Genomic DNA, 24,328 nt, shown 5'->3' on the forward strand with positions numbered 1-24,328 from the left:
CACCATGGAAGAAAGATTTGGCAGTCTGCCCTCAAGTCAATTCTGACTCATAGCGACCCTATCTGACAGGGTAGAACTGCCCCACAGAGTTTCCAAGGAGCACCTGGTGGATTCGAACAGCTGACCCTTTGGTTAGCAGCCGTAGCACTTAGCCACTAGGCCACCATGGTTTCCTCAGTAAAGATTACAGCCTAGAAACCCCTATGCGGTAGTTCTACTCTGTCCTATAGGGTTACTATGAGTTGGAATCAACACACGATAAAAACAACAACAATAGAAATGCAAACGTTTGAGCCCTACTTAAACCAAACCCACAGCCACTGAGTCGATTTGAACTCATAGCAACCCTATAGGACAGAGTAGGACTACCTCATACGGTTCCCAAGGCTTTAAATCTTAATGCAAGCAGCCTGTCACATCTTTCTGCCAGGAGTGGCTAGATGAATTCAAACCACTACCCTTTTGGTTAGCAGTCAAGCGCTTTAACCACTGCCCCACCAGGGCTTCTCTGGGTTCCACTCCACCTAGACCTACCAAATCAAAAACTCTGGCGGTAGAGCCCAGCAATCCGTTAACAAGCTTTCCAGGTGATTCTGATGCCACCAAACTGGTGTAGGGAAATCAGATTTTGTAGAGTGGCTATAATTGAAACATCAGCAGATGCCCCTAGGCTACACTAGAGAAAACAACAACAACAACAACATTTTAAGGCCCCAGTTTCTGTTCTCTCATGTGTTTCTCTGAGTGACATTATAATATTTTCAGGTCAATCAGGTTCAAGATTACATATTGTCAATTATTTGCAGTGAATATTCAGGTTCCTCTGGAAACTCAAACTTTCAAGAAAAATTTACAAGAGTGATTTGCCCTTTTCTCTGCAGGAGTGTTTCTAGACAGGTAGGGGCTCATGTAATACTTTGTTTCCATTGGGAAAAACCCCAGCTACCTCTGGTGTTTCCCTCCCAATGCAGCAGGCGTCTGCTAGTCAGTCAACCTCTGAAATTCACATTCTTCTGCAGAGTGTGGAAGAGAACAAGTCACACACATTTTAGAGGCCTGAGCGTTGTGCCATCAACCTCAAGATGTGCCCTGGAACAGTTGGACACATTTTAGGTCCAAGGGGGAAATGTCAAAAGCGAGTGAAGGTGTGAGTGAGAGTGAGCACGTGAACGGATCTGGCATGCATTATTTTCATTACAATTGACAGTGCCTGGGCATTGCCATGCCTCCCTTCGGTATGCAGACTGGGAAAGCTGATAACCAATGGCTATGCAAGAAGGCAACCTTTTAGTGATTTCTCACTCTAGCTCTTTCCAAAAAAACAAAATATATATGTTTTAATTAGATGAAAATAAGTAGTAGTATTCTCTCTGGGAAGGTTTAAAGTTATGCAATGGGGGTGGTAGTGTTGGTGGAGCAATATTTATACACACACTTATCAGTTTCTATGCCTACAACTGCATCAACTTTTAGCTCTCAGCTTACATGTCACTTCTCCTAAGCACAAGTCTTCTCGGGAACCCTGGAGTGCGCTGCCATTGTCCTGGAGCATCTTAAACTCCTTCCCCACACACATCACACTTGTTAGTCCTTCCCACAGTGCCTGGCACGTAGGAGGTACTCCAGAATGAGTGAATGAATAGAATAAGGACAGGGCAGAGAAATTCTCAGTTATGGAAAGATGCTGTTGCCACTGTATAAAGCCTAGGCCGGCATTGCCCAGAGTATGTTTCAAGACACACTAATCCCTCAAGATGGTCTACCAAAGAAAGAATTCATGGTCTGGAACTTTGGGAAATAAGGCATTCTATATTTTTTCTTTTGGAGACTTTCAAAGTACGTTAGAAGGTTAAAGACTCTGATAGGTGCCACATTAAAAAATCTGTTTTAATATTGCTGAATCTGGTGTATGTAAACGTTTCTACCATGTATCCCTTTCATCAGTAGCATCTACTAACAGTTTGTAGAATTAGTATTCTGTAGAACAGACTTGGGGAAATGCTCATTTGGACCTTTCTTCTTAAAATGTTCTACCTGTCTCAATGCTGTAGCTCTCATATGGAACAGAAAGAGGTGGGCAGTCAATCTCATAGCCTAGAAGTCTAGAACTGGCACCAAAAACATTAATAAGATGAGCAGCAACTAATTATCCTCCAACGCCACTTTTCCTCTATTTCTTTCCCCTCTTTTTCACCCAAATGAGCTTCATCTTCTTACTTAATGTACTTAAAGCCACAGCTATATTCCATTAGACCAATGATTCTCAACTAGGGAAATTTTGCCCCCTCTGGTTTGGGTTTTAGGGTACAACCTAGGTGGTGTACTAGTTAAGAGCTACGGCTACTAACCAAAAGATTGGCAGTTTGAATTCACCAGGCATTCCTTGGAAACCATATGAGATGGAATTGACTCAACAGCAATGGGTTTGCTTAGGGTACATTTGGAGCCCTGGTGGCACAGTGGTTAACAGCAGGGCTGCAAACTGAAAGATCAGCAGTTCAAATCTACCAGCTACCCCTTGGAAATCATGTGGGGCAGTTCTACTTGTCCTATAGGGTCGCTATGAGTCGGAATCGACTCAACAGCAATGGGCTTGGTTTTGGTTTTTTGGTAGGGTACATTTGGCAATATCTGGAGACATTTTTTTGATTGTTATGACTTGGGTCCTGTTAAACATCATACAATGCACAAGACAGCCCCCACAATGAAGAATTAGTGCTGAAGTTGAGAACCTCTTCATTAGACCTATAGTTATGACCAATCATTAATTAATTCAATAAATATTTATTGGCATCTACTGGCACAGAGACAAGGATGGCAGAGATGATGGGAGCAAAAAGACTTCATGGAAATTATAGTTTTGTGAAGGAGGTATGTATTTGTTAGATAATCATGTTTGTCGTTGTTGTTAGTTTCTGTGAAGTCAATTTTGACTCATGGCAACCCCATGTGTTCCAGAATAGAACTGTGCCATAGAGTTTTCTTGGCTATAATCTTAATGGAAGCAGACCGCCAGGCCTTTTCTTCTACAGTACCTCTGGGTGGGTTCGAATTGCCAACCTTTGGGTTAACAGTCTAGCACAAACTGTGCACCAGCCACCTAGGGACCTAGATAATCACATAGATAAAGGTAATATTATAATATAGATAAAGGTAATATTATAATATTGATACATGTTGTAGAAATATATATCTCTATTTTCTAATCCAAAAATAGGCATATGGTTTAAGTAGTCTGCATGCAATTGTGAGGATGATAGAAATACAAGCTTTTCTATTTAAAGGATATATAAGTGCATTTAAAGTACATTTTGAAAAAGTAGTCCTCTATGGTGTGTCCTACCTGGTTTAATATTATTGAATTCCTTCTCAATCATCTCTTCAGATGTAGATAGCATAAGATTTCTTACGTAAAGGATTTTCACCGAAGACATTGTATCTTCATCAACTTCTACTTCTGGCTCTGCCCAATCTACTGCAATAGGATGTCCCCATAACTGAATTCTTCCTGTTGAAAATGATCACACAATTAATTATGCAGAAATCAGGGCAAGACTATGTTAGTTCACACTGATAGCCTTTTACACTGAATCAATCCTTGAGGCCTTGAATGGGTAAGAAGACCAATATGAAAAGAGATGATTACTGAGCTTAAGAGGCATTCTGAATAAACATAAGCATTGGCTAAAAGGAGTTCAGTGAGACTAGAGGTTCACTATCATTACTAGGGAACTGGGATAGGGTTTTAAAAAGGAACAGAAGTAAGGCAGCAGTGGGTATGTTTGGGTCTTGGGACAGCTCTCATGGTGTGATGATAATGGTTGAAAAGGACATGATGCAAGGGGAGAGGAAAAGAAAGGACTTAGAGCTCAGACGTAGAGCCTGACACCCTCAAACATTAAAAGGTCACAAGGAAATGTGTCTGCTGCTGTGTTGTTACATTGGCCAGACATCACCACTGAATTGTCCAAAAACTGGTGCTCAGGGAAGAGCAGGTAGGACGGAAGCATCCTTGGTTAGTGCTCTGACCCTCGCACCTAGTCAGGGCTCAGGCCAACTGTTGTTATTAGGTGCCGTCGAGTCAGTTCCAACTCATAGTGACTCTACGTCCAACAGAAGGAAACACTGCCTTGTAGGCCAACTGTGATCCCTTTCAATTTTCTCTCTGTCAGAAAATGGACAATTTGGGACTCTGAAGAAAAAAAAATTAACCTAAAAAGAGAGATGATGAGCAAAGGAAGAGTCTGTGATAAGAAATTGAACTCTTCTTGAAAGGACAGCTGGTATCCATGACTAAATGTGTTTTCGTGTTCCTTTAGCTACAATTTATTGAATGTCTTGTAATGTACCATGTATTTCCTATGTGCTATTTCAGTTCCTTTTCATAGTAATGCTGTGAGGAGGGAAATGACTCTCCCAGTTTTACAGAAGAGGGAATGAATTTAGAGACGATAGCTTGCCCAGACCTGTTCTCATTTCACAACCTCTTCCATTTGTTTTCTCTGACTCGGCACCTGTACACACGTCACTCCCTCCTCCCCCACTCTTGGTTGCTGTCCACTGAGTTGATTCCAACTCATGGCGACACCCATATGTGTCAGAGCAGAACTGTGCTCCACAGGGTTTTCAGTAGCTGATTTTTTGGAAGTGGATCACCATGCCTTTCTTCTGGGGTGCCTCTAGTTGATCTCGAACCTTCAGCCTTTCAGTTAGCAGCTAAGCACGTTAACTGTTTGCACCACCTAGGGATTCCCCTGTAGCCCCGCACAGTCCATATCCATGTTGAGGTAATGAGGCAGGGGTTAGGGTTAATTCAAGTTCTAAATTTGATTGAAAATCTAGTTTGTTTCTTATTAGTCATTTGAAACAAGCCATATCCTGGAAGGAGCCCTGGTGGCTCAGTGGCTAAAGGGCTCCACTGCTAACCAAAACGTCGGCAGTTTGAACCCTCCAGCTGCTCCATGGTACAAATATGTGGCAGTCTACTTCCATGAAGATTTACAGCCTTGGAAACCCTGTGGGCCAATTCCACTCTGCCCTATAGGGTCGCTATGAGTCAGAATTGACTCGATGGCAGTAGGTTTGGTCTTAGTTTAGGAAGTCATAATAAAAGCATATGTTATTTAATAGTCATTGGGATAATGTATCACTTGAAGGTTTATTACTCATTGTAATAGATGATGTGACCTATTTCAAATAAGCCTAATAACAAAATCTGTATAGAAAAATTACTGGTATAATTTAAGGAAGATTCTTCACTTTCAGGATTCATCGTAAGGTTACTATAGCTTAAAGTACTGGGCTTCTCCAGTACTTTAGGGTAATGGTAAAGTAATGTAATGCTCCGGTGCTAATGTAAATTAGCTTCAATGCACAGAACAAATATTTTTCAGAGCCTAGTCTGTGAAAACATCAGGGAATTCACTCTATTGTGAAATGGATAAGGACAACAAGATTAAAATATGACATAAATAAAGATGTAAGGCAAAAAAAAAAGAAAAGAAAAAAAGAAGTGTCTGCTAATAATCGGGCCAGCCTGAGGCAGGCAGGATGCGGTAGAGACGGCTCATCTCTGAGGAGAAGGTAGCAAACCTGGTAGCAGTTTCCTCCGGGCCATGGCGGCTGCCCGATGACTCTCATATTCCACAAAGGCGAAGCCCCGATTTTTTGTTTTATCTGCGGCGCTTGGGTAGACAATGACATCGACAACTCCTTCGGTGACCTTTTTCATCTCTGATAATATTTCTTCTCTTTTTTTGGTTTTCGGGATTCCCCCGACAAACAATCGGCAGTTGTCCACGCTGGCACAAACCCCCAAGAGACGCCCATTTCTGCAAACAAGAATAGGCATTTTGATGGGTGAGAATCCTTGTGTGACTAAGATTTAAGACAGAGGTAGAAAATGTATGGCCTTGGCCAGATGTGGCCTGCAAATGTGGGATGTTTGGTCTTCGTAGCGATTAAAACATTGTTTTGGAGAGTTGTGTTTTCTAATTGGAAAATCTGTCAATTAGTTCTATATTTTCATAGGAAAAAAACTGAAGCTGAGAAGTATCTATTTGCTTTAGATGGGAATTCACAAGTTATCTTCAATCCCCACCACTCCCTAATGCATCCCTGATACTGAGGCCAAACATCATTGCCTTTCCACCTGGCCCATTTTACTCATGCCTGGTCTCTGGAGGCGTTTGAGTTTGCAGCCCCTGGTGCTCCTTTTCTTTTGCAGATAAGTAGAGAAGCTGTTGGGTTTTTTTTTTTTTTTTGGGTTTTGTTCTGTTATTAAAAACATACCCTTACACTTGAACAGATTTTTACACCTCATTTGATCCACACAAGGAGCTTGTGAGCTGGGCAGAGTGGGTCTTATTTCCATTTTATAGATGAAGAACTTGAGACTCCAAGAAACTAAGTGACTTGCTTAAAATTATATAGGTTTTTAAGGTATAAAACTGGCCCTGAGCTCTCAGGCCGTTTCTTCCACTGTACCAAACACACTGCTGTCAAGTCGATTCTGACTCATAGTGACCTTATGGGACAGAGTAGAACTGCCCCATAGGGTTTCCAAGGAGCACCTGCTGGATTTGAACTGCCGACCTTTGGGTTAGCAGCCATAGCTCTTAACCACTACGCCACCAGGGTTTCCGTTCTACTGTACAATGTTGCTTATAAGTTGTAGTATGCTTTCACTGGCAGAGTATCGATTAAAATTTCCTGGAGGACATTTGGCAAAATGTATTAAAAGTCTTAAGTGTGCATAACCTTTGACCAAATAATGCCTCTTCTATGAACGTGTCCTAAGGAAACAGAGATGAGTGAACAAGGATGTTCATTACTGCGTTATTTATAATAGCTTTCAAATAGGAAATGAGAAAAATATATTCCACAGTAAAGAACTGACTTAATGGTATCTCAGCTGACGTGATATTGGCTTTGGGCATTTCCTCATTGTGTTATGTTTATCATCCCTGACCCTTACCCACTAAATGCCAACAGCTACTCCAGGTCATCCAAAAATGACTCTCACCTTTCTGCATGTCCTCTCCTGGTTGAGAATCACAGGTAAACAAAAGATGGACACTTACATCATAGAATGCTATGCAGTCATTCAAAATAGTAACGTAAAGGGATACTTATTGGTTAGGAGCAATAGTTAATGATATGTTGCTAGGTTTATAAAAAAGTTGTAAAATAAGTGCGTGAGAAGGTCATTTTGATTAAATATATAGGAAGGTCTGGAAAGATAGACACTAAAAAGCCAACAGAGTGGTTATCTTTGGAAAATGTGATTAGAGAGGAATGATTCTTAACTTTTATTACTTCATGCTTTTGGATCTTTTCTATGTGTTGTGTATTAGGCTGATAAGACTTTGAAATAACACAGTTCTTAAAAATGGATAACTGGCCCTTACCAAAAACCATTCATTATGCATAAAAGCTCTCCACCAGGTGACTTGGGGTTTGTGTGACTTCCTTGGAAGTAGTGACTCCTGGTTGTGTGACAGGCATTTTTGACTAGGATTGGGGCACTTTCCTAGGTGTGTCCTGTGCTTTGCTGAAGAACTAAGGACTGTATATCAGATCCATAACGGGTGAATATTGCTTTAGGAAGGTGTATTTTTTGGGGGGCGAGTGTGGGGAGGGAAGGGCGGATAAACTGATCTTTCATTTTTTTTTTAAGTTCATGTAAAAATATAATTTAGAAATGAATATTTTTGATAGCTCGGGGGCCAGCCAGTTATTACTTAACACCAAGGGAAAACTAGAGTTTCCATATCCTGTTTTTAAATTTTGTGGTTTATCAGGCACCTTTCCCAGAATTACTTAAAGACAAAGAACCATCACTTAAAGTCAAAGAGCCATCCCTTAAAAACTGGCGTGACTTTAATATTTCTAGAAGCCAGGCATTTAGGTGATGCTTGGTGAATATTTGATGATGAAGATGATGATATGACAGTTGTGGGTCTCTTCCGGATAAGTGCCTCTATCCCCGGAGAAAAAGAGAAGTGGTGGCTAAATGCAAATTGAAGGTTATTTTCTCTGCAAGGAAGGTTCTCATTCCAGAAAGATCGCCTGTGGCAGAGTGGAAGTAAGTGAGTTTGACTCTGGTGTCCCCATTCTGCTATTTCTTATTTCATTTGCCATACCTAAAGTCACTCTGTGCCTTCAACTTGCTCCAGGCATCCAGCCCCAACTTTAATTGGCATCCTGGTCAATAACTTTCTCTTCCCAAATTCTTTGTCATATTTCTCCTCTTCCTTCTTTCCTTCTCCTCCTGGACCACTGCCACCGTAACCATCGGCAAACATTTATAGAACACCTGTGTGTGCCAGGCCCTGAGCTTTACGTGCATTATCTCATTCATTTTTCAGAACATCCTTGTGAGGTAGGTATATTTTAATCTCTATTTTATAGATGAAGAAACTGAAACTCATAGGGGGCACTATTACTTATCAGTGTCCCTGGAGAATGAATTGTATTCCTATTCATACCCCTCTATTTTCAAAAAGTGCAGAGAGGCCCCAGCAGGTTACAATGTGTTAAGCAGATACAGCAAACCCTGTTAAATCCCCTACATAACCAATTTGACTTCCATCTCAACTCAAAAGCCATTTTGAGAGTAACCTTTACTGTTAGAATGTCCAGGTCCATGAAAGACCAAGGAGCGGGAGAATCTTCCAATCCCTGAAATCATATAACTGTAATATTAAAAAGATACGTTAAAATATAGCTTTGTATAGCCCTTCTTAAAGTACTTTAACCCATTAGTCACTGCCGTTGAGTCGATTCTGGCTCATAGCAACCCTATAGGCCAGAGTAGAACTACCCCATAGGGTTTCCAAGGAGTGGCTGGTGGATTCGAAGTGCTGATGTTTTGTTTAGCTGCTGAGTTCTTAACCATTGTGTTACCAGGGCTCCATTAGAGCACTTCAATATATATTATTTTATATGATGGATGCTCAGAAGAGCTTTGTTGGACCAGGTGCTAATGATAAAAGTGATGCCTGAAGAGATTAAAGGTTAGCTCAAAGAATCCTGGGCTACATCTTAGGTCTTTCACACTCCAGAAAATACTCCACATACCATACAAAGCTCTTTTGGGCCCATGGAGGCATGTGTGAGCAAGGAGCTTTCTCTATATTCTCCCAAGAGTCTGCTCTGCTCCAGAATCTACCTTGGGACTGAATGCCTAGGCCACTGTTGCTAGTTGCCTTTGAGTCGATTCTAACTTCTGTTCACCCCACATGTGCAAGGTAGAACTGCTGCACGGGGTTTTCAAGGTATGACATTTTGGAAGCAGATCTCCAGGACCATCTCCTGAGTCACCCCTGGGTGGGTTCAAAGCACCATCTTTTTGGCTAGTAGTTCAGTGCTTCACTGTTTGAGCCACCCAGGGGCCCCCTAGGCTACTCACTAGACCTGTTGCCGTCCAGTCGATTCCGACTGAGAGCGACCCTATAGGCCACTCACTAGTATTTGCCAAATGCAATTGATCTTCCTGTGGCTAAGAGGTTAAAGAAAAACGACCCAGTATTTGATTGATTTACAGAATTATAAGGATAACCTGTGGCTTATTTTGGGCCCTAGGAAGTGGGAGAAAAATAATGATGGGAAGTCTACTCCCTTAAATTTAAGATACCATCAATTTTAAAATGTATTTCTGTTTCTGAAAAGGAAATAGATGTAAAAAACTGCATCTTAGGATTGATTGTGAGGAAGGCGCAGGACGGGGCAGCGTTTTGTCCTGTTGTACATAGGGTTGCTATGAGTTGGGAGGGACTTGATGTCACCTAACAACAACAAGGATTGATGTAATAATACACTAATATACAAGAGCTCAACCATTCCAAAACTGGGTTAAGCATTTTAAAATCTTTACTGTATCCCCATAATAAATACCTGTATAATGGGTATTATTATCCCCATTTTACAGATGAGGAAATTGAGGCTCAGAGAGGTTAAGTTACTTGCTGGGACTCCAATGAAGCCTGTATGACTCTGAAGCTATTGCTTTTTAACTGCTGCACTAATCTTTCTCCCAGGTGGCACAGGGTCTCCTAATTTGTGATTGTTACCTCTCCAAGGAAGGTTTTAGAACTCAGAAAATTTCATGTAGCCAGCCCAATTTCTCTTTTTTAAATTAATTTTTTATGTATTTAATTATTTTTATTGTACTTTAGATGCATGTTTACAGAACAAACTAGTTTCTCATCAAACAGTACACACATTGTTCTATGACATTGAATAACAACCCCACAACATGTCAACACTCTCCCTTCTCTCTTCTGGTTTCCCTGTTACCCGCTTTCCTGTTCCCTCCCACCTTCCAGTCCCTGCCCCAGGGCTTTTGTGCCCCTTTAGTCTTGTTTTGTTCCATGGGTCTGTTCAATCTCTGGCAGAAGGGTGAACCTCAGGAGTGATCTCATTACTGAGCTGAAAGGGTGTCCGGGGGCCATACTCTCAAGGTTTCTCCAGTATCTGTCAGGCCAGCAAGCCTGATCTTTCTTTTTGAGTTGGAATTTTGTTCTACATTTTTCTCCAGCTTTATCCAGTACCCTCTGTTGTGATCCCTGTCAGAGCAGTCAGTGGTGGTAGCCGGGCACCATGTAGTTGTACTCGACTCAGTCTGGTGGAGGCCATTGTAGATGTGGTCCATTAGTCCTTTGGACTAATCTTTCCCTTGTATCTTTAGTTTTCTTCATTCTTCCTTGTTCCTGAAGGGGTGAGACCAGTGGAGTAGCTAGCCCTATTTCTAATGCATAAAAATTGGTTATTGATTACAAAGGGTCACTTATGTCTTGGTACCGTCCTCTAGTGCCATAGTTTTAAATACTATATACTTACATTGTTTTAAATACAATATACTTACATTGTTTTAAATACTGTATTTGACTTACGCGTTTTTATTCCAATTGTGACCTCTCTCCTAACTGTAGAATTATATGTACAACTACTTCTGCAACATCTTCCCTGGGATGTCTAATGTGAATTTCAAATGTAAAATGCCCCGAACAGAGCTCTTCATGTGTTTTACGCTATTTGCAAGTCTTTTCCATCTCTTAATGACATATTACATCCCCAGGTATTTGAGCCAAAATTCTAGGTGTCCTCCCTGCATCTTTTCTTTCCCTCTTGCTCCACATCCAATATTCAGCAAATCTTGTCTACTCAACCTCCAAACTATACTCCAAATCCGACCCCTTTCCACCACCTTTGTCACTAACCCCCTAATCCAACCACCATCATCCCTTGTCTAGAGCTAGACTACTTCTAACTGGTTTCCATCTTTCAGTTCTTACCCTGTTGTATCCATTCTCCACCCCAAGGCCATTGCAATGTTTCATAAAGCATAAACTAAATAAAAACCTCCTATGATTTTGCCTTTCATTGGTATAAAATCTGAGCTCTTTATCATGGTGTAGGAAAAAAAAAAAAAAATAGAAGGCTCTCCAAATTCACTGCCACGAGCCCTACTCTCTGCTCTGTTCCAGCCACATTGGCTTTCTTTGTGTCCCTTCAACACATCAAGCTTGTTCTCACTTTGAGTCCTTTGCACTTTCTGTTTTCTTTCTCTGGTTTAACCTCCTAGCAGGTCTGATTGTCATGGCAACTCTTTCTTTTCATTCAAGTTTGAGATCAAATTTCAATTCCCTGGAGAGTATTTTCTTAATTCCACCTACTTAGAGTAGTCACCTCCTCATACAACTTTATCCCATATCCTGGTTGTATTTTTTCATACTCTTTTAAATAATTTTGTATATATTCATTCGTTTACTATCACAATAGGAAATGATACCTTGATATATTGCTATTATTTTGAAAAGTACTCAGCACATCTTACAAAAAAGATAAATGAATAAATGTTTCTTTGAACATGTGACAGGACTTAGTTTGGCACCTTATATAGTGTTGATATTAAATAATATACAATTAAATTGATTTTTCCAAGGAAAAGAACTAGCCTATTTTCTTTCTGACTTGGCTGTCTTTTGCATGCACTATATTAGATAAGTGTGACAGAAAAATAGATACAGTTGCATTATCTGATTCACTTTCAATCTAGAAGAGATGGATCTTACCTAATTTCATAATTATTAAGTTGCTTGATTGCATTCTTGGCTTCCTGTTTATTTGAGAATGTTACAAAAGCATATCCTCTATTGTTGCCATTAAAATCCATCATCATTCTCATTTCATAAATTTTACCAATCTATAAGTAACAGAAAAGAGAGAATTCATATCTATACATTTTTACATCCAAACATATGTGCCAGTGCGTGCACACGCACGCGCACATGCACACACACACACACACACGCAGAATTTTCTGAAGTCCGCCTCCTACCAGTATCTGGCATTTGCAAGCCACGTAGAATGATTTGCACATTTTCATGCTGGGATCAGATCAGTTATCTGACTCATGGGCAAAGTCAATTTCGATAAATAAAATGTATACTAGTGGCATTTTAGCCTGGGTTAACAGAATAAGTTTTTGACAGCACAAATGACCTTTTGTCATACAATTATCTGGGGATTCATGCAAAGTTTAAAGCACTTGAAAACCACATCTGTCATCAGAGTACAATTTCTTGATAGATTTTTTTCTTGCTCTCTAAACTTAGGCCTCTAGAGTCCTCAAATTTTCATCCTTACTTGGTTATGCTCTACCACTGACATTTAAAACAAAGATAATGAACACTCCTTTGGAACCTTGTTAAACAGACTTTTTAGCTGTCTTTTTTTCCCCACAATAACATCAAAATAAACACAAAGCGTGACTAGGGAGGCTTTTTATTTTCTCAGTTTGTAGGTTTGAAGGTAAATACTAGTTTTCACACAACTGACACGAGGCTAGGCCCTGCATTGTATAAAGGCACTTACTCTATTCCTCTGGCTACAGCTGCTGTCCCGGTCCATATACCACTCCCTTCTCCCAGCCTAATTTATTGTAGCTGGCTGCTACAAGAAGAGGGGGCCCGAAAAGGTTTCGGGGCATGGACAGGGAGAAAAAAAAAAGGGAGAAGGGGTATCAGTAAACGTATGCCATTACCTTAGTGGTTGGTTATGCCTTGGTTCAGCCCCACCTCACCCTATCCCAAGGTACTCAGTGATGGATACCTATGTCTTCTGGACTTAATGGGAAAGAGTTCAAGCATGTTTCTTCTCTGCATTTCAGGTTCAGTACATAAGATTCTCACAGAATTAAATCTTCATAATTTGTCCATATGCCAAGTGGGATTGTATATACAAAATTGGCAGGAGTTCTGAATCTGAGGCTGATATACACATACACATGCACGCACACACTTGATTTGGTATTTAGGGGGCAAAATAGATAACCTCTTAGTTTTACTAAATTTTCCAGGGAGCATGTAGTTGTTTCTAAAACCCACTTGGTAAATTATTGAGAATAAATTTTAATGTATTCTTACTTTAATTTTGAGCTTAGTAATAATGTGTCATTTGGAATTAAAACTTAGGAAATTTCTTCCTTAATACATATATAATACTTTGAGAGATCAAATTCTCAATCTTTTTGATACATTAAGGCAGAAGAGAAATCCAGACTTGTAGAAGAAAATTTCATTCTGGATCAATATGCATATAGGCACATGTTTGAGTCGTGATGAACATACACATTTATGTAAAAGTGTTGCATTTTGTGAAAACATTGAAATGTCAAGCTGGAGCAATATCAGAATGTAGACAGATTGTAGTGTTATTCTAGATTGGCAGGCACATTGAGTTTGCAGGGAGGTGGTTATGGTAGTAGAGAGATGGGAGAACGAGGTACAGATTTGAAAGTCATTAGCATTGGCAGTTGAAGCTGTCAGTAACAGGACAAAGAGTTGGTAAAGGTAATCGCTAATGGCTAAAAAGGGCTTAATGTTGTCCATGACTGAAGAATGACAATTGGAAAGAACGTATCAATGACAACGAAGAACCAGATAAAAACGAAGTGAAGAGAGAGTAGTATTTTTCCCTTGTATGATAAGAAAAATTCTATTAAATTTTGGACTCACCTTTTCACATAATGGTATAAGTTCATCCTCAAAAAGATCTCGGGGAAGTTTTCCAATAAAAATTTCACAGCCCCTTTCTGGGGGTGCAGCCTCCCAATCAGGTGGAGGGCCACCATATTTTCTTTGTCCGTTTTCCTGCAAATCCAGAGTGGGGTGTGAGTGTGTAAAGGGAGAGAAGAAAATGATAGAATCTTTGTTTTCCTAGGTTATCTTTCAAAATCTTTTCATAGTAAGGAACGTAATTATTGACAAGTAATAGTAGTTGATAGGTCACAGGAGAAAAAAAAAAAGTCTCTCTAATGTGGGTTTTAATACTATTCTTTGTGCCTCAGAGGCTTACTTGAGATGAACATTGTGAACACTTATAAAGTGCTGGACAGATGTAAGGGGTTATTCTTTTTTTCTGTTGTCATGAAAAGTCATCAAAGTCTGATCATTGAGGGATCTGACAATAATTTGAATCAGGGGCTCTAATTGAATGCGAGGGCTGCATGGCAAGGTGTTAATGGTGCTGGAGCTGGGTGGTTTGACTTCATCACTCACTAGCTATGGGCCTCAGGCAGATGTCATAAGGGCTCCAAACCTCCGTTATCTCATATACAAAATGGAGATAATATCAGCTTTTGATTAAAGGAGATAACGCTTAAAATATTCATGGCACAGCCCTTGGACATGGTTTATATTCAATAGTTATGCATTCCCTCCTTGCTTTTGTGGATTTAGGTTATTTCATATGCCAAGCAAGGCAAAGTGTGGTCCCCTAAGTAGAAATGTTGTGAGGCTTAACATTTGAAGGAGTGGGCAGGCTAATTTGGGGGATAACTAGTGAGGGACCTAAATCTGTTTCCAAAGCTGACAAGAGAGTGAGTGATATTTACTTATGTTGAATCTCAGTGTGAGAACAATGCTGTTCTCACTCCAGATGGAATTAACTTATTTCCTTTTTTTCTGTTTCCTTTGTTTTAACAAACCCTGGGTAAATTTAATGGCCTTTTGGGTGGAGAAATAGCTTTGGTACATCTTTGTAGTGCTATCTTTATTCTTCTGGAGATCAAAGACCTAAAAGTAACTTCAGGGACCCCGAAGTGAAATACAGGCTTAATCCACCATGACTAATGTGAAATAGTGAATTTGCTTGGGAAAGGTAAACCAGTTATTCTCTACTTAACTACAGCCAGAGTTTTTTTTGTCATTACATTTTGTTGGGATTTCTAAAGAATGGAAAAATACAAGGGGACCAGAGGTCAGTATTTATTACTAACCTCTATAATTAAAACTTCACGAAGTTTTATACCATAAAATGATACATGTTGTTAGAAAGAACATAATAGGAAAATGTAAAAAAAGAAATTCTCCAACATGTTACCCTGTTCATTCTTAGAAGTTGTTATTGTTAGCTGTCATTGAATTGTCCCTCAACTCATGATGACCCTGTGCACAATGGCATCAGACAGTTGTGATCCATAGGGTTTTCACTGGCTAATTTTCAGAAGTAAACTGCCAGGCCTTTCTTTCATCCTTAGAGGTTACTGGTAAATGTTTTAGTCTCTTTTTCCAAATATTTTTCTATTTGTATTTTTATGGTTATGTTATTTGTTTAACGACAATGTTTTGCAAAACGTTTGTTTAAAACCAAGATGGAGCAATACAGAGTATCATTGTTAAATCTTTATATAGAGAATCCCAACTTGAGTCTTTTGTGATAACGTTATTTATGGTGTTAGCACAAAGGCACTTTGGGTCATAGTGTTTAAATGGTGGCTGTTGTCTTAATTTTTTCCTAGTGATTTATGCCATGTTGCTTTAAATTTAAAAAAAAAAAAAAAAAAGATGTTAGGTGAGTGTTCCATCTTACGTTAACAACTTTTTGCTTAAAGGACTCGGTGATTTTCAAGTTATATTAAATATTTAAATTTTTGCTTCAAGAGTTCTTGTATTTCTTTTTTCTTATTCTGTATCCATGCAGGATTACCCAGTAACAAAATGTTTGGTATTACTGAGATATAGGAGAAATGCAACGTTTTATACTTATAGGGGGAATAAAACAGCCTTAAGAATTTAGTGATCTATATCTCAACCAAGAATTTCCTAAAAATATAAATTTGATGTTTTCAGGGATGTTACAGGCTTGCACCTTCCTTTCTCCCTTCCTCCGTGCCTCACTCCTTCCTCCCCTCCTTCCTTCCTCTCTCAGTCTCCCTCCCTCCCCTTCCTCCCCGCTTTGTCTCTCTCTTTCTTTCCTAACAAATGTCTATATAGCAGAAGGAGCCCTGGTGGTGCAAATGGTTAAGCGCTTGGCTGATAACCAAAAGGCTGGTGGTTCGAACCCACCCATCTGCTCTGCAGAAAAAAGACCTGGTGATCTGCTCCCAGAAAGATTAACAACAACAACAAAACCATTGCCATAGAGTCAATTCTAACTGATAGTGACCCTACAGGACTGAATAGAACTGCCCCATTGGGTTTCTAAGGCTGTAATCTTTACAGGAGCAGAGTGGCACATCCTTCTCCTGTGGAGAAGCTGGTGGGTTCGAACTGCTGACCTTTTGGTTTGCGGCTGATTGCTTAAACCACTGCACCACCAGGGCTCCTTTTGGTAAAGATTGTAGTCTGGAAAATCCTATGGGACAATTCTACTCTGTCACCTGGGGCCACTATGAGTCAAAAATCTGCTCAATGGCACCTGACAATAATGTGACACTGTTCTAACCTACCCAACAATGTCATGGGTTAAGGACTATTATTATGCCCATTTTCCAGAAGAAGAAACTGAGGCACAGAGAAGTTATGTTACGTATCCAGGTTATGTGGTTGGGAAGTGGCTGAGCCAGGATTTCAATCCAGGCATTCTGGATTAAGAGCCCATCAACTTAATCTCTACATTTTGCTGCCTTGATATATGGAAGCCTGGTCATTTCAACAATACTTCTATTAAAATACTTCTTTATGAAAATACCTATCATGCCATCTAATAGCAAACTCTCTGTTGCATTAAAAAAAATTTTTTTTTGCCAATTTTCAATAATTTTATTACACAAAACTCTTAGGAGAACATATCTCAAATGCGTTGCTCACAGAGAGCCATATTTCTATTGCCAGACCACCATCCACCAGTGGGCAGCTCTGTCCATTTGGGTGATGACATGTCCTCTAAGCCCGTTTCTATATGTCTTACATGTCTAGAGATATAACATCCAATAGATTATTGGAATAAATTTAGTACAAACTTGGAAGTTGAGGCAACCAAACTATCATCCCATAATAAGTAAAGTGGTTATTCTAGAAATTCTGACTTGAGAAACTTCATCTGATTGTTTGAAAATAAACAGGCAACCAGGAGATTGACCTTAAAAATTTCTTTTTCCTTTAAACGTTTTTACTGTAATTGCTAAATATGTCACTGACCAAACTATTTTGTGCTTATCATGGGTATAGGAGGATTCATCTGCTTATGAGCCAATATGATTGGGCAGGAAATTTTATTAATTGTCTTGCTGGGTTTCTATGGACACTTGAAAAAAAAATTGCCCAAGTCTTTTTTTTTTTTTCTTCTTTGGATGGCAGAGTCTGACTGGTTCAGAGATGCCTTAGCGTGCTCACACGGGGGGAGATACACTCCGAGAACCACCTACCAGGCTTGGAATGCACCAGTGATGGAGGCCCAGGCCAAGTTAAGACAGGCACCGGGCTAATCGTGGCGTTAGAATAGCTGTCCATTACTTGGAAAGGACAGTTGGGCCCTGGGTTCCTGGTATTTCTGGCTCTCTTTTTATAGTTGAGAAGTTTAAAATAAAGTCCCGTTATAACTGTTCTTTCTCCTCCTGTCAAATGCCCTTCTTACCGGATGCATTCCCCCAGCAGCACAAATGTATTAATAGTTAAGAGAAAAAGAATATAGATTTTTATTTTCCACGAGAGCACGTTCATCAGACTCCAGGAGTTTTTTGTTTCCAGTTGAAGACTCAGAAATGATTTTCTCTCTCTAAAGTCACATCATAAGTGAAAACTATCAACTATGTGAATTAAAAATTGAGGACTCAATTCTAAATCCAGTGGCTTTAAATATTGGATACTAAACATGCCCACTCAGTTTATATGTCAACAGTACTTAGAAATTTCTTCTGTCACAGATATTTCAAGTCTTCATTGGGTCTTCAAGAGATTAGGTATACCATCTTCTTGGCCTTTGATAAAACCACACCACTTTCACCAATAAATCATCCTAAGGAATTAAATCTTAGCACGAATGTAGACGTGACTGAGTCCATTTTGTCCGTATTCCTTGGACATATAAAAAGTTCAAATGCTACGTGTAGCATTTGAACTTTTTATATGTCCAAGGAATACGGGCAAAACTACTTTCAGGAGTTAAAAATGCTAGATGCTGGCTTTCTTAGCTTCCCTTGTGGCTGGGACAATCATAGCTACAGTAAAATTAAGTAAAATTGCAGTGGCACAAACTTTAGTGTGGAGCACTCCATGCTGATGGATACATTTTCTTATTATGCCATATCAATGATGTGGTTTTAGATTTCTTTCCCAAAGGCTTGGACTTGAAACTAGTTCTCCAAATGCAAAGTTCCTGTGAACTAATACCGTTTTAAAAACTCCTTTTCTTTTTAATCACCCAGAGTTAAATTTTGCCACTTGTACATAATAATAACTGAAGCAGCAACAACAGCTAACCCTAATTGAGCCAATAACTGTGATATGTGGTTTACGTGTATTAACTCATTTAATCCTCTCAATAGTCCTATGAGGATGATATTACTATCACCCTCATTTTACAGATGGGGAAACCAAAGCACTGAGTGTGTTTAAAGTCACATGAGAAGTAAGTGGGAGAGGCAAAATCTGAATGCTGAGTCTCTGCTTTTAATTACACTTTTACTTTGGCTCTTACATTAGCCAAATACGCTCATTTTACAGTTGAGAAAACTGAGTCCAGAGAGATTCTGTGGCTTGTCTAAAATCACACTGGTTTAATTTACTGCAGAAAACGCTAGAATAAAGGTCCCATGACTACTAATCTGGTGGACTTTATGGCATAGATACCATTCAAAAGTTGTGATGACTTTTCTTATCAGGTTCACCATTCTCATAATTCCACATGGTGCATGTTACGCTTACTTTCTTGCTCAACTTCACCAAACATGGAGACTAGATAGTTGTTTCCCTCCGTAAATGAGCCCATTCGTATACTAGAAGGGCTATTAGTTAATGAACCTTATTCAGTCTGCTTTTTCCTGAGTGGTAATTTCTAGTTCCTTTAACGGTTCTTTGGAAATTTTATATTCCGAATTTGTAATCATCTTTGGTTCTTTGTTTTTCTTTCTCCCCAAAAGGGAAGACATTGTGTGCTTTTCCTAATAAACTGCTTTCAGATGATCTCCTATCCGTTTTCCGTTTGCGTTTGTACTTATTTCTGTTCCTGTCGTCTCAGATGCCGGCCAGTCTATCCACACTTGGTGGCATTTCTAGCCTTCGTGAGCTTGCCAGTCACCAGGGCCACACCTAGAACAGTGAGTACTGAGCTCTGGCCTAGCTTCTGCTGACAGTTCCCAGAGCTGATGCTGATGTGTCAAGAACCTCTCTGGCGTGTGTCTTTTGCAGTTTGAATCTATGGCATATTTTCCCAGTTACTAATTTGTGAGATTGAATAAAGTCTTTATTAAACTTGACATTGGTTCTATTACTTCCCACGTACATACCAGATCTCTCATTATATGGTGGTTTTAAAGGGAATCTAAGGAGTCTTAAATAAAATGTACCAAAAGAACCCTCTTAGGTGGGATTTTGCCTTTGGTCTGTTTGCAAAGTTTTTGTTGAGTGAGAACAGCGGAGACTGCCATAGGGAATATTCATTTCCTTAATTCTATATAAAAGATAATCATCTGTTTTGTGTATTTAATTTGCTCACCTTCACATCTTCTTAAGATCATTGATTTTGTGTTGGTAAAATCTATTTTAGAAGGGGAATTTTTAGAAAGCAGAATCCATTTAATTCATGTAATCTGGAGGTAAGCATTACTTTTATTAAATACTTTTGGTAACACACATGCAATTCAAATGTTAGATACTATTTTTTTCTAAAAGTAGAAAGGATAACAATTGTGATATAAGAAGTAATTAAGTAGGCTATTAAAATTTATAAAAATGTGGAATTAAGAGTTACAAAGAGAAAAGGTCAGGGTGTGAACATAATACTCAAATATTAATTTAGCTTTATTACCCTTCAGCCTAATGCTTCTGAATGTAAGATGATGTTAGGTAGTTTATAGGCCAATGTTTATTTTAATAGCTATTCATTTACTTTAATGTGCATTAGAAAAATATAATTATCACAAGAAATCAGTAGTTTTTGCATTTACATAAATGACGAAAAGTTTATTTTTAAAATAAACTCAAGCAGAAATAGTGAGTTGTTTTAACAAATCCTAAATAAATGATATTATTGGTGACATATATCTATAGAAAAACCACAAAGAAAGATGAAAATGACTTTTGACTTTTGGTTCCTGAAAATGTATCCATTTGTTTCACCTTCTACAAAGCCCTCACATTTGACCTAAAAAAATGTCTGCTATGGTTTTTCCATGGAAACAACTACTAGCAAATTATAAGTCATGTTCCTTTTTCACTTTGGAAGACTGGCTGTTGAAGGCCTGAGAACATAGTCGTAAACTTCATTTTAAGTTATTCGTTGTCTTACGGAGACAGAAACCAATTCATACCATCAAATTTATGCATTTTACAATACAGTCTCTTAATATTTTCCCTTTTCCTTTGAGGATAAGGTGTTGCAAATTACCCCTTAGGAATTCACTATCTCAACTTTTTAAGTGTTCAAAAGGAAACAGGCTTTTAAAGATAACTTGTATTTTTGTAAAAGCTTTTTATAGTTTAAGGTTTTGGGCAACTCAAAGGAATGTTAAATTCAAGAATATCCTTAGACACAAATAGAAACCAGAAAACCATTTCTGTGTATGTGGGTGTGAGTATGTGTTCTTCATTAGACAGTAAGTAAAATGACAACACACTTTTAAGGCTGTCCACGTTTTATAGTAAAGTTTACATAATGATGGACTTCAGTGTATGTATTTACTTTTTTGAGGCCAGCAGTTTCTGCCCTCACACTAACTTCTGGCTCTGAACATATGTCTTGACCTACTACTCCAATCTATAAAAAAAAAAAAAAAAATCTATAAGAACCGTAAATTGTGTCCAAAAAATAATTAGGTGAAACCCTTGTACATCTTTCATCCATTTTGGACTTTCATCCTTTTGTAATATGTAATTTATTCAATAGGTGCATCCAATTTTTTTATTTGCCAACAGGTACAATTTGACTGTTTGAATTATCTCTGTAGTAGTCTCTATAATATTGTAGTAGCCACAAACCAAAACCAAACCTGTTGCCTTCGAGTTGATTCCAACTCATAGCAACCCTATAGTACAGAGTAGAATGGCTCTGTAGGGTTTCCAGTGAAGGGCTGGTGGATTTGAACTGCTGACCATTTTTTTAGCAGCCAGGGCTCTTAACGACTGCACCACCAGGGCACCATAGTAGCCGTAGACCTGGTTAAATTATATAAAACTATCTACGTGTAGAAAAAGACATAATAAAGAGCATTTGATTTGGGTAATTGTTCTCTTATTTTTGCTAGTTCAGTGGATGCCAAAGCTAACCCTATCCAATGCATTGTGTTTTGGCATGTTAGAAATGCTGTCATTGCTGTCCTCACCAGAACCCCATGAATTTTAATTTCTGACAAGCTGAGTGACTTGGCAAGGCACTATATTTTTTCAGACTTTAGTTTCTTTATAAAATAATGCGATTGACTAGGTGATAGCAAAGATCCTATTAGAATTAAGGTGCTTGTAAAAGGAAAGCTGACTTTGGTAGAATACTCCAATGTGGGAAAACATTCGTAAGATATTTTGGGAGTTAGCCAATAGGAGCCTTAAAGAGAATGCCTTTGGAATTTTAAAAATTAGTGTCTCTCCAATATCATATCCACCTGACACATATTCTATTAATTTTCTTTGCTTTGATTCACTTTTTTACTTAAAGAAACTTATGGAAAATATGTGAAATATCAATATCATTTCCCACATATGAAAGGTATCATAAAAACAACCATAAGAGAAAGAAACCATACTCGGATTCCTACTAGACACTGTTGTCTGCTAAAAGCTCTGAACCTTACTCTTCCTCTCTTTGTTTAAAATGATTTGGAGGGGCTGGATAGGTATTTAAGATATACCGTCAACAGCTAACTTTCTTGATATGAACACTTGAAAGAGAACTGAAAATGGAATAATTTTCTTACTATGTGACTTAGTGTTGTTTATTGTTGTCTCAATGTACCATTTAACATCATTTAAGTTCTCTGCTCCGTTACTTGGAATGTTATAAAATATCAGGGCAGCTGAAGTCCTATACAGATTCATTATTGCATGGCTCTGTGATCTCTCTTTTTTCTTCTTCGCCGAGCTAGGTTTGAACCTATCTTTGCACCTGATGATGATAAGCTTTTAGGTTCTGAAGATGAAGAGTCACTTAGTTTTGGTAGCTGACCAAACAAATAGGCAGCATTTAAAAAAACAACAACAACAAAAAACCCCAGAGCCACTTATAAGCAGAGTTCAAGATCCAAAATACTTGTCTATGGCTCCAAAGATCCGGATAAGAAAATCGCACCAATTTTTAAGACGATAAAATGGAAAACCTCTTGTGCTTTTTGTTTAAAGGAAAGCATCGTGATGTGTACGTAGTTTGCACAGATTTTTTGAACCTTGTATTGAAGACCTCATATAAAACCAGCTTTCTATTAGGCTATTTGAGGAGAAATTCATAGCTGTTTGAAAACAGCATCTAGAATGCATTTCTGTGCGTTGCTGAAATGTTAATGTTGCCACCACATGTTGGGCACACACTGTCTCCAAAAAGGATTCACAGAACTGCTCCCTTATTTAGAGTCTTCTGCACCATGCTATGGCATCTCTGACTAGTAGAAGCAAGGTTTTTTTTTCTGAGCTTTTAAAATAAAATTGGCCTGTGGGTGGCTGGAATAATAAGCTTTGAAACACATAACTAGATGACCTACTGGTCCTATTCTGTTCTCAGGCTATTGGTACTTATTTAAAGAATTGGTGGTATTCATGCACTTTGGGAATGACCTAAGTCCTTGGACAGCAGGGACTGTGAGCAGGTGGTGAGAACAGGCAACAAAGGAAAAAGCAGGACCCAGGAGCTATATTTTACCATGAAGTCAAATTCTTACTTCTGCCCTTAGGATTTTTGTGAATGTCAAAACCATAGTGTTCTTCTTTCTGCTTCTTTCTTAGTCGGTCTATATGAACCCCCTTGGTAAACTCTGGATCTTAAAATTACTTATTTTTATTATATTATTGTTAGCAAAATGCAATTTGAGAACTACCCAATTAAAATTATCAAAGTACATTATACCAATCTAGAGGGGTAAGTTAATTTGGGGCACTCTTCTAAAAGGGACTACATTCTAATCAGACTTACGTTGATCTAGCACCACCCTTTGTACCTTATGCCTTGTTGTTGGTGAATTGAACAAATTAGCATTAAAATATGTGGTTACATAGAAAATCCATAAGAGGATGTATATGGAAAGCAAAGGTAAAAGTGATTAGAAATATAGATCAATGATTTGACTCAATTTTGTTCCTGGTTTGAGAGAATTATTCTTAGGAAACCAGGCTCACGATGACTGATCAAGAGAGGGAGGGAAGGGTGAAGCCTACTTCTCTTCTTTATCCTCTGTGATCTATCTTACTGGATCTTTGATACTAAGAGACACTGCTGTCTTCACTGCTCCAAGGTGTTGTGTATTTTACAAATATTTTGTTTAAGGAATACTGCATGAGTGGTCCCCTCTGCTAGGAATGCTCTTTTCTCCTTGGCTTTGAGTCATCATGCCTGAAGGAGGCCACCTGCCATTCTCTGTCACACAACCTGGTTTTTAACTACCATGGCACTTACCATGATCTGTAATTATTTCTTTTTACTTATTTACTTGTTTATTTTCTGTCTTTCTCATGAGAATAATCTTCACGAAGGCAGGAACTATGTCTCTCTTTGTGGAACCGATGAATGAATGAATGAATGAGGGCTTGGTGCTAGAGTTGGCATGAGTGGGTAGGACAAGGAGGGATGCACCCACTTCCTTTAAGAAAACTTACTCATCTATTTTATAGGAAAAATTATTTAAAAACTGTAGATTCATTTCTAACATAGAATACCAGATTAAGGATTAGAGTAGAGGTCAGCA

General features: G+C 38.7%; 1 protein-coding gene across 2 annotated transcripts in view; it reads right to left on the reverse strand.

Moving 5' to 3' along the window:
- The window catches only part of A1CF (APOBEC1 complementation factor), a 55,159-nt gene that overhangs the window by 24,570 nt on the left and 6,261 nt on the right, over positions 1–24,328 (reverse strand). For both annotated transcript variants that reach the window (XM_010589134.3, XM_003409024.4), the window contains exons 2-5: positions 14,022–14,156; positions 12,078–12,208; positions 5,593–5,831; positions 3,344–3,508 (exon numbers count right to left, since the gene is read on the reverse strand). In XM_010589134.3, coding sequence (XP_010587436.1) covers positions 3,344–3,508; positions 5,593–5,831; positions 12,078–12,208; positions 14,022–14,156 — 670 coding nt within the window. The remainder of the gene's footprint in view (positions 1–3,343; positions 3,509–5,592; positions 5,832–12,077; positions 12,209–14,021; positions 14,157–24,328) is intronic.

The sequence above is a fragment of the Loxodonta africana genome, chromosome 16 (assembly GCF_030014295.1).
Source record: "Loxodonta africana isolate mLoxAfr1 chromosome 16, mLoxAfr1.hap2, whole genome shotgun sequence".
Taxonomy (NCBI): Eukaryota; Metazoa; Chordata; class Mammalia; order Proboscidea; family Elephantidae; genus Loxodonta; species Loxodonta africana.